This window comes from Cuculus canorus, chromosome 2 (genome assembly GCF_017976375.1).
Source record: "Cuculus canorus isolate bCucCan1 chromosome 2, bCucCan1.pri, whole genome shotgun sequence".
NCBI lineage: Eukaryota > Metazoa > Chordata > Aves > Cuculiformes > Cuculidae > Cuculus > Cuculus canorus.
In genome coordinates, this window is record NC_071402.1 from 125,055,260 (window position 1) to 125,066,657 (window position 11,398).

At 41.1% G+C, this 11,398-nt stretch overlaps 1 protein-coding gene across 5 annotated transcripts in view; it reads right to left on the reverse strand.

Moving 5' to 3' along the window:
• TAX1BP1 (Tax1 binding protein 1) overlaps nucleotides 1-9,637 on the reverse strand; it is a 58,794-nt gene extending 49,157 nt beyond the window's left edge. For all 5 annotated transcript variants that reach the window (XM_054058245.1, XM_054058247.1, XM_054058246.1 and 2 more), the window contains exons 1-2: nucleotides 9,507-9,637; nucleotides 5,640-5,823 (exon numbers count right to left, since the gene is read on the reverse strand). In XM_054058245.1, the coding sequence (XP_053914220.1) occupies nucleotides 5,640-5,816 (177 nt within the window). In that variant the 5' untranslated portion in view covers nucleotides 5,817-5,823; nucleotides 9,507-9,637. The remainder of the gene's footprint in view (nucleotides 1-5,639; nucleotides 5,824-9,506) is intronic.
• Nucleotides 9,638-11,398: the final 1,761 nt, after the last annotated feature.

An 11,398-nucleotide genomic window follows, 5' to 3' on the forward strand; every position in this document is an offset into this window, starting at 1 on the left:
ACATGATCTGTATATATGGAAGCAATTGGTAACTTGAAGGAAAAAGAAATCCATCTGCAACAAAAGCAGAAGACGGAAATGATGCACACAAATTGTACTGGTATTTGCACTCCAAAGGAGACTAAATAACCCAGACCACTAAAAAAAAAACCATATATATATTGTCTTGACACAACAGAACCACCGAGCTATTTCTTATGTGTCCATTAAATCCACCATTAAATTCTGTTACGGAGGTTTTTGACCACGGACAAGTTGATTCTGAGGTTTGTGGTAAATCAGTACATTGAAAAGACAGAAATTAAGTTGCAGGTACACAGGTACCGCACTGATGCACAAAGCCCAGCTGTGACCTTGTAAATACTGAGTAAGTCTATAACTTAAGTCAACATCTTAGAAGAATGGCAATGTACATTACTTAAAATATACCAACTAGAACGAAGGAACAGAAAAGTTTTGATGGAATAGTTAATTAATGACACAGCAAAACTATTAGTTTAAGATATGTAAGATTACCTGCTGATATCACAGGTCTTTTCAGCATGCTAGTCTCAGCAAAATTAAATTTTCAGAAACCAGAAAGTACTGATATACCCCACAAACACCCATGCCTTTAAAGCTGCTCTCTTGAAGCAATATATTTATTACATCCATAACATTCTTTCCTTGTGCCCTTCAGATTTATATTAAACCTGTCTTCCCTGCATACAGAACACGTGTCAGTCCTACCTGCACACATATGCCTTAGACAAAGGGGTAAGCACTTCTTCCTAAAGGCCAAGTAGGTTTTTCAAACACCTCTGCAAGTCTGGACATTATGCATTAATAATGCAAAGAATATCTCATGGCCATATGATTATTTCACTTTATTGTGAAATAATGTCATAAACTGAAGACTTCCCCATCCGGAGGATTAGGACCACCTACCAGACAGACCATTTCTGCAACCAGATGTAGTGCACTTATTAATTATTTTTCATTTCAAAGGCTTAGATCTGGATTACCCCAAGGGCCTCTCCAGATTTCTATTAATCAGACAGAAGCAGGGATGAATAAAAAGGGGACACTAGTCTTAGACCACTCGGAGATTACACATCTCCTACGGAATCTATCAAGGACAATATGCCTTCTCCCATCTGACTCCACACTAGGAACCATCATGTTCTTCTGCACAAAAAAAAAGCTGCATGAAGAGCAACTCATGCTCAGGATGCCCATGCCCAGTACTAGACCAGCACTTATCAGTAAAACTGCCTTTTTTTTTTTTCCTGCCTGGTAACAAGCAAGGACATAGCTGATAAAGATCTTTTGGTTCTTGGTTACACATGACCTTCCAGGATGTCACAAAAGCAAAAAGAAATAGCAGCAATGACAGACAACTGACTGGAAGACTGAGCCAAAACTTCTTCAGCCTCATGTAGGGGACAAGGAAGAAAAATAGACAAATATATACTAAAAGAATAAAAGTGCTGCATATTCAGAACTTCTGCTCTGAACGATAACACCATCCACTCCAAATTTTTGCCAAAGGTCCAATCTCAAAAGTATCATATGCCTTTAGATACAGCTAGTTTGTAAGAAAACTGGAGTATCTGAAATAAATCTCCTATACGCAACACTGCCCTTACTGGGGTTGCATTTTGCTAAACAACAGAAAATTGCTTTCTTGAGAACAGTTTTAGATCTACTACCACTAGTTCTAGACCTATTCTACCTCTCCACAAGACCTTTTTGAGGTCTCTGATGGAAAACAGAGAGACAGTACTTTATCTTGCCTTGGTTCCTTCTTTTAAGTTGCATTGTAAAATATCCTTGAGAAGAAGATATCTGTAAATAAACAACTGCAAACATGAAGGAACCTGCTGCGGTACCTTCCACTGAAGCAATTATCTTCCCATGGTACAAACAGAAGCCAAATCTCAGTAACAAAAGTGGAATACTTAGCAGACATAGAAAATTGGAAACATTCCTAGTGGGGAGTGAAAAACTCACAAGCATTAATTCTAGCAAGTGAAAAAGAATGTATACTGGCTGGAAAAGACTGATATAATGAAGGGCAAAATGAAGCTCTGTAATAAATACATAAATAAATAAATAACCACAATAAGACATAGAAACAATCACTCAGAAACAATTTATGGGTCCTGCCAAGGATTCCATTTCTAACATGACGTTTTCACACAAGGTGCACAACATGAATTGCAACTACAACAGCCACAAATGCAAATTTACATGGAATAAAAAGACATATTAGACATGCAGTGCATACTATGGAAACGTTTAAAAACTCACAAGCTAGAAATTAAAGAGTCAGCATATGAAATCAAGTTTTGCTTCTGGAAGTATTAACTCCATTTCCATTTAGAAAGTAAACAAACTGACAAACCAAACCCCTAAAGCTGCTTTTCAGAACAGAACTCTAGATTTAAACATTTGAAAAAGAAGCTTCAACTGTCATTCCACGTTAAGCAGCCATGCCAATAAAGTAGGCATAGCCCTTCTCCCACACACTTTCCTAACCCTCTCATTTCCATCACAGTGATGCCACCACAATTGCCCATTGCATCACACAGTGATCAGGCTGAACAATCAACCAGTTGTTAAACAAGGTCGCAGAAGCTGGGGGAGGAGGGAATGGATTTTTCTGGCAGATCACTTCCCTGATCCATTTCACTGTGCAGTTGCACAAACAGCTACACTAGCAAAACAAACAGGATAATATAATGCTACAAATAACCAGTATTTACTCAAGACACCATGGCTTCTGAAGAAATACATTTGGACTTGCAAGCTAAATAAAAAACAATCACTTAAAAAGGCGTGTTTAGATTTTGTTCAGTTCTATAAAAAAATTCTCAGCTAACCGGTTGAGCAAACGCAGGACAGAATACAGAAGTCACTGACCCATAAAATGGAACAAAAGTCAACACTAGAGATAAAAATAACGCAATGTTCACATTCCAGGAGAGGCCCTTATTCCACACTTCTATACTAATCTGAAATTACCACCACAGGGTTTTTTGGCTGGGTTTTTTTTGTTTGTTTTTAAATTAAGATGCCCTTTCTCTCTGTTCAGTATGCACTATTACACCACCAGTAACCTGTGCAATTCCAGACAAAGGCTAAAGGACACCAGATTAAACAGGTGTGTTTTCTAAGCAACGTATTCACCTCAGAAAGACAAGTTGGACTTTGGTTCCCTCTATATAAACTGTCAGTGAATTGATGCTCGCAGAAACCTTGTTTTCCTTGCAATATGGAAGGCCATTAATTACTGTCCTCATTAGTCAAGATTTGGCTTTTTTTTTTAAATGCTGAAAATCACATTACTAAACATGCATCACATCCTTCACATCCTTAAGTATATTAGAAAGTTAAGTGATGACACCCCTGCCTACTTCATCAGTTTTCAAACCACCTCCCGGTGGTTGATTGCCTGGGAACAATTTATATGTTCTCTAGAAGTCACTCCATTTTGTGCGATCAGCATAGTACAACTTCTATTATCTATCCCAAGGCAACTACATTTCTACAATTTATTTTACGGTAAACATTACTCTTATATACTTGTAGACACAAACAGCTGTTGGGACAGCTGACTTCATTTAACTCACTACACTAGAACTACAATAAAACACTATATTCGTAGCAGTTACTTAGTAGAAGCTGGCATATCAGAAAAAAAAAAACACCTAATTTTCATCCTTTTCCTTATCTCACAATGCATCCTTCTCCTGTGTTGATGAGAATTAGGTAAACTGGAAATTCAGTTGGGGAAAGCCCATTAAAAAAAAAAACCCAGTCCCTAAATGTTGTTCTTAAACCCAATCGATTACCTGATTTGATTCATCACACAACAGCTTGTTTCACATAAAGCAGAGGAAGCATAAGGAAGAAGCCATTCTGTATAAAAGAAGATTTTTCCTTCAGTACTACCTTATGCCAGTTCAACATGTTCTTCCAACGACTGCCACCATAACCATTAACTGCCACCTAGAATAAAAACTCATACCTCAATAGTCTATGGAATCTATTATCACAGGTATACCGGATTTCTGGTTAACCATGTTTTGCTAGCGTACAAGTGCAGAGCCAGGATAGCTAAACCAAAGTAGCCAAGGGAATACTCCGTAACACCATGCTCACTCTAAAAATGGGAATTTGGCCAGGGGGAAGTTAAGCAATCTGGGTTCCATGTTCTGTGCTTATTGCTATCACTATACTGACTGTGATCTCTGCTCAGGATGGGCTAATCATCAGGCGGTAAGCAGGTGTATTTTAATATCTGCTTTTATACATATTATTAATATCTGTTTCTTTGTTGTCCTATTAAGCTGTCTGTATCTCAACCCTTGAGTTTACTTCACTACCTAATTCCCTTCCCCGTCCCATCAGGGATGGAACTGAGCAAGTGGCTGCATGATACTTAGCTACCAGCTAGGATTAAACCACAACAATCATCCAGATTAAATCAAAGATACCTGTACATTGTACAGTGCATTTCATGTAGTTACTGAAAAACTGTTTCACACTTTTCTTTTCAATTTTCTTAATTAGCATTTTAAGGGTTCTGCCTGATTGGATCCCTCACATCAGACAAGCCACAACACCCACTTCTCAAATTACATTTAATTTTTTTCAAAATACTTATGTGTAATACAAACAGCTACACCAGAGAAATGTGCCTGTTTGTAAGTTATTGCCTCCCTCACACAACTCGCTATATGCAATGACTATCAAGTCAGTATTAAAAATGCTTCTGCTTTTGCACAGAGCACAGTACTTGTATTCTGGAGACAAGTCATTTATCTTAAATAAACATGTTGGTGATTTGCAGATTAGAGTGAAGACAAGTGCTTACATCCTTCAACAGTGGATTGTTCAAAGGGAAAGGTCCTCCAGTACCGACATAGTCTGTTACCTTTCTCCCTTCCCCACTGCCACAGCACCACTTCTTCAAAAACTTAATCAAAACTTCTGTTAACCATTCAAGTCAAGAATTAAAGCATCTAGTAGAAGGTATACCGACAAAGAAACATTGATCAAGGTCTTAAATAGAAACAGATGTAAAAGTTAATCAATTTCTAACCCCATAAATAAAACTGTATTCAAACAAATCCAATCACTAACATGAGGTAACTTAGATATGGATTCACTCCTTTTTTCATGGGGCTCTTTTTAATAATTTCAGTGCTCTATAATGTTCAGCCTCCTCTAGCAACAAAAATGGGTCAGGGACATGGGTCAGGATTATCTCCAGCTTAGTTTTTTGTTCTTTCCACACAAATGTCACACTTACTGTGGCTCATGCTCTTGATATAGTCCTGTTCATAACATCACTCAGTGCCCACACATCTCCTCTCAAATCATCTCCAATTAATTCTGCATGACACCACATCACACCTTCTCTTTATTCCAGCAGACCTAAAGTGTATTCATTTCTCTTGTTTTGATCTCCAGTTTGATCTTTGTTACAAAACTCACACTCAAATAACAGGAACGAATACATCACTTAAGTGACATTCCATTTAAGTTTATGGAGAAAGCTTCTACTGTTGTGGGAAATCTTTATTTTTTTAACTGGTAAAAGAGAAGACAACAAACATTTGAGAAACAGCAATAGAATAAGCTTTTCTTACCTTGAAAATACCAACCCAGTCTTTCTGATGAGGATGGATAAACTGGGTCAGAGTGTAGTGACATTCCAGGTGTGTGTTCGGAAGGTAACTTTTTGCCACATTTTGGAAAATCACATGTGCAAAATTGGACGTCTGCAAAGTACTAGCTGAAGAAGGGACTTCTTGAAAGGACGACATGATGGATCTGTAACAAAATTGTAGAAGTTGCTACTTCAGTAGTGGGAAAATTAGTTAAATCACAAAAATTAATCTTTTTGAAATATACAAGACAGTGAAACCTAACAATTAGTTTCTCTGTTCCAAAAACAGATGGCTATAGACCAAGTCCATCAAAGTGCACTGCCTCAGCACCACTCCAAATCAATCACCTCTCAGAATAAAAGGGCAGTCATTTCAGTGATGACATCAAGATGGAGAGAAAACATTGCTTAGCTGAATGCCTCCACTATTGTATCCCAGAAAGCACTGTATTCCCAGTGGCAGAAAGTGTGAAACAAAAGCAGTGGTGTGAAAACAAAGCAAGGTTCTAATTTAATGAAATATTCTTAATGGTTCTGGATGTGGCAGAGAAACAAAGTTCCGTAGTTTCCCTACCTTAAACGTTTCTCAGAATCTGTATTGATCAGTGAGTGCTTTACACAGTATTTTTACAGGGGAAGAAAAACTTCCATCTCTCAGTAAAAGTTATGAAGTACCATTTTAAGACATTTTTAAAAAACAAATTTTATCTGAACAGGAGAAGGTTGTTTGGGTTTGTTTTTTTCTTCAAAAGAGTTCTCTTGCCTCTGTTCAGCCGTCTGTGCACATCTTTTACTGTAATACATATGCCCCCAGCCCTGCAAGTTTAGCTCCAACACCATAAACAATGGACTTCATTGATCACTGGAACATTTAGGTATGCATGCAGTTTGCCGAATTAACACTAATCAGCTGGACTGCAAAAGCTTTTAATCATGTTTTCCATTCATCACCTCATTCAGGGTATGTACTGCTAAAAATTACAGCAATGCAAGATGCCTCAAATGCAGAACAAGAATGTCCTTCCCTCAGATATGGCAACGCCTGCCAAAAATATGAGATGGGCAGCAAAGAAGTTTCAAGTCTTTGATTTCAACAATCATAAGTTTGTCAAAACATTTTATATTAAGATGATTGGGGCCTTACATATCTAACACATTTCTAGAAAGACGAGCCATCCTATTCTTGCCATTGCTATTAAAATTAATTTTATACTGACCAAGCAAATTCTCACCTTGAATGAGGTAACTGCCACATGTGTGACATAATCTATTACCTTTCACTTCATGTTTCCAAGATAAAACACACTCTGAAGCAAACAGCTATTCATCATTCAAAATAAGGTAAAGAAGATTTTTTTAGGTTTAAGACCTCAATGTTTTAAGCTTATTACTGCCCAATTTACTGTAACATAAGAAGTACATAAGGGCAGCCATGACATTGTTTTAATGAATCCGATATTAAATAAAAAGTTTTGTACCCTGAACAACACAAGTAAAAAGATAAAATGCCAAGCTTGCGAAGACAAAAACGAAAAAAAAACCAACCTACACAAGCAAAAAAACTTGGTAAAGATCAAAAGACAGCTCTTGAGAAACAGTGAAGGTACAAAACATAAATCCTATCTGCTAACTAGCTTCAGAGTCCAGAAAAGCGTAGGAGATCTTACAGCACAATAAAACTGTGAGAACTCCCACACCTCTCAAAACAGAGAATTACATTCAAGAGCTCTCCCAAAACCACTCTGAAGTACAAACGGTATGAAACAGCAATTTCTACAATTCTAAAAGAAATAGAATAGCCTTAATTCTTTTCAGTAAAGCAAATTAATTCATTTTAGCAATACAGCAGAACCTGAAACCAAATAACACTAGAATGAAACAGACTGTTCCAGCTTCTATCACCCATACATCCAAGAGTAAATAAAGCATTAATAACAAAATGAACTGGGAAAAAAAAAAAAAAAAAAACACACAGACGCAAAAAATTCCCTAAGTATTCACTTTTGCACACTGGTTGCAGCTGCCACAGCTGAGTACTAGCCATACTGAAACCACTAAAAGCAGGCTGTTTTCCAAGCCCAAAGCAGAACTATTCACCAACCTCAACTTGTGCAGACCAGCAGAATCATCTGGGATTACTGCTCCCCAGCAGGAAAATCCCCAGAGCTTACGCAAAGCCGAGATCTACTTACAGTTCTAGGATAGTACAGGGCATTCTGGGCGCTTAAGTACCTACCTCACAGTTACCAGTTGGGAAAGAAGGGAGGAGGAAGATAAGGAGAAGAAGAAGGAGGAAGAGCTACGCTTAGGCTTCATGACTGACATGACAAGCGATTTTCTGAACACACTGGGGTTTACGCACCGATGAAAAAACTCACCAGGCAGGAAAAACAAAAGCAGGACTGATACCAAAAATGCCGCCAAATAAACTCTCTTAACGCTCATTTTGGAGTTTTAGAAAGCAAGCACCCTTTAATCAGGCCTGGGCAACATGACGGAGTTATTTCCTTCTTACATGCATAAGTATAAATTTTCCCATAAATCTTAGGCATATCCTATTATTTTCCCAGGACTAATTTTAATGTTAGAAGTTCAGAACAGTGAAATCTCTTGCAAATTTGGAGCTTTGGAGACAGCTCTCTGTCTGACCTTGCATTTGAGATGGGGGAAGACTGCAAACAGAGGCAATTATACAAAAAGACACATCTGTTCAGCACAGATCATATCTAAAGCAAGATGTAACAGTGTTTGGAAAAACACTATTTGAAAAAAAAAAAAAAAAACTCAGTATCAGAGGGACAGTCTATCTAACCTTCATAAAAATACAGTTACTTGGATGAACTTAAGTCTAGCTTATATCAAAATATGCCACTTCTTTTAACAGTAACTATGTTTTGTATCAGAAAGAGCCACACCAGCCAACTCCTCGGAGTTCTCTAGCCACAGTCGTGGAAGGACCAAGTGCACCTGACACCCTAGTCCCTTTTCTTCCACAGCCTCACCTCCCTGTCACCCATCACCTTTGCAAGGCCCTGGCCAATGCAGCAGGGACAGGGAGCCCCACTGCTCCACAGAGTCCGGGTGACACAAGAAATACTTACTACTATAATAAGTAGAATATTTTTTATTTATGCTAAAGTAAAATTAAATTTCATCTAAGTAATGGTACGTTTTTGAAAGTTAGACACAATGTCTCTCTGATAGCACATTTGGGGTTTTTTTCAGGCTTTTTCCAGACACTGTTCATTCCTTGGAGAGGTTAACGCCTTGTGTGAAGTGTGGTATGCGCTGAGTAGATGTGTCTCTCTTCTGTAATCACCTCTGTTTGCACTCTTTCTCCATCTCAAATGCAAGGTCAGGCAATGCTGGCTCCAAAGCTCCAAGTGGCAAGAGATTTTACTATTGTGGAATTCATAATAGGATTAAAATAAGCCTTTGGAAAGTAACAGAACGTGCCCAAGATTCCTGGGAAAATTTATACACGTGCATTTAAGTGGGAAATATATTCGGTCCCAGCTCTTGTCTAGCTGCACACGACTGATGGAGATCGCTCCCTCTCGTTGCCCAGGCCTGATAAAGCACGCTTCCTTTCTAAAACGCCAAAACGAGTCTTAGAGAGCGTATTTGCCGGCACTTTCGGTATCCTCCTCTCCCTCGCGTCTCCCCTCCCGACCAAGGCCGCTCCGAGTCACCTATGGGGGGGCGGGCAGCGCCGCTCCCCGGTGGCGCAGATCCGCGTCTCGCGGTCCCACGGCCCCGCACGCCCCAGCGACCGCCGCCCGCCGACAGCAAACGGTGTGTGAGACCCACCCGTCCCTCCCCAGCCAGGCCCGGGAAGGCCCCGTACCTCGAGAGGGGCGGAGGACACCGCGGACATCAACACAGGCCGTCCGCCATCAGCGCCGCGCGCCCCGCCCAACGCGTCACTTCCTGTCCCGCCCCCTCGGGGGTTCTGGGGGGCAGCGCCCTGCGGCTTCGCTTCCGTGAGTCATAGAATAGTTTGGGTTGGAAGGGGCATTAAAGATCGTGCAGTTCCAACCTCCCTGGCATGGGCGGGGATGCCTCCCACCAGACCAGGCTGCCCAAGGCCACATCCAACCTGGCCTTGAACACCTCCAGGGATGGGGCATCCACAGCTTCCCTGGGCAACCTGTGCCAGTGCCTCTCCGTCCTCAGCGTGTAGAAATTCTTCCTTACGTCTAATCTAAATCTGACCATCTCCAATTTAAAGCCATTCCCCCTCGTCCTATCGCTACAAGCCTTTGTGAAGAGTCCCTCTCCAGCTTTCCTGTAGCCCCTTCAGGTTCTGGATGTTGCTACACTATCTCCTCAGAGCCTTCTTTTCTCCAGGCTGAACATCCCCAACTCTCTCAGCCTGCCCTCCTATGGGAGGCGCTCCAGCCTCTGATAGTTTTTGTAGCCCTCCTCTTATGTTGAGGATTCCAGAATCGGACACAGTTTTCCATGTAGGGTCTCACAAGAGAGGAATGGAGGGGCAGGATCCCCTCCCTCGACCTGCTGGCCACGCTGCTTTTGATGCAGCCCAGGATATGGTTGGATGCATGGGCTGCGAACGCACATTGCTGGCTCATGTCAAGCTTCTCATCAACCAGCAGCCCCAAATCCTTCTCTGCAGGGCTGCTCTCAATCACATCATCCCCCATCGTGTACTGAAACCACGGATTGCCCCAATCCAGGCATAGGACATTGAATGTGGCCTTGTTGAACTTCATGAGGTTCACACAGGCCCACTTATCCAGCTTGTCCAGGTCCCTCTGGAACATGAAGTGCACCTGTCCCCAGCCACAGTTCCCTCTCCTCCATGTTCATTATTGCAACATCACCTCTGTAATCGTAGCATCACAGAGCGGTTGGGTTAGAAGTGACCTTAAAGATGATCCATTTCCAACACTCCTGCTATAGGCAGGGACATGTTCTGCTAGGTCAGGTTGCTCAAGGCCCCATCCAACCTGGTCTTGAACACCGTTAGGGATGGGGCATCCACAGCTTCTCTGGACAACCTGTGTCAGTGCCTCACCACCCTCACAGTAAAAAATTTCTTCCTAATACCTATTCTAAATCACCCCTCTTTCAGCTTAAAATCATTACCCCACATCCTGTCACTACACTGCCGGGTAAAGAGCGCCTCCCCAGCTGTACTGCAGATCCTCTTTGAGTTCTGGAAGGCTGCTATAAGGTCTCCCTGGAGCCTTCTCTTCTCCAGACTGAACAAGCCCATCTCTCTCAGCCTGTCTTCGTATGGGAGCTGCTCCAGCCACACCTTCTCTGGGAAACCTGTGCCAGTGCCTCTCCACCTTCACAGTAAAAAAAAAATTCTTCCTAACATCTAATCTAAATCTCCCTTTTTTCAGCTTAAAACTGTTACTCATTGTTCTGCCACTGCACTCCTGATGAAGAGCCTCTGCCCATCTTTCCTGTCATCCTGACATACCCTAAGGCAATCATCTCCTCCTCTGTCCACTTCCAACACGAAGGTCTAGGTTGCCACCATTAACCTCCCAGCTTTTGCAGGTCTTCCCAAGCTAACGCCAGTGGGAGATGTGTGGCTGTAAATGGTTTCCTTTCTTGCGTATGTTGTCACATCATGAAAGTACATTACCTCATACCTACACTGACACTACTTGATTACAACCCAGGCTGAGTCATGGGTCACTTGCCAGGGTAATAGGGCTGAGTAATGATGAACAGTGATGAGTAATCATCATTAGTACGCAGGAT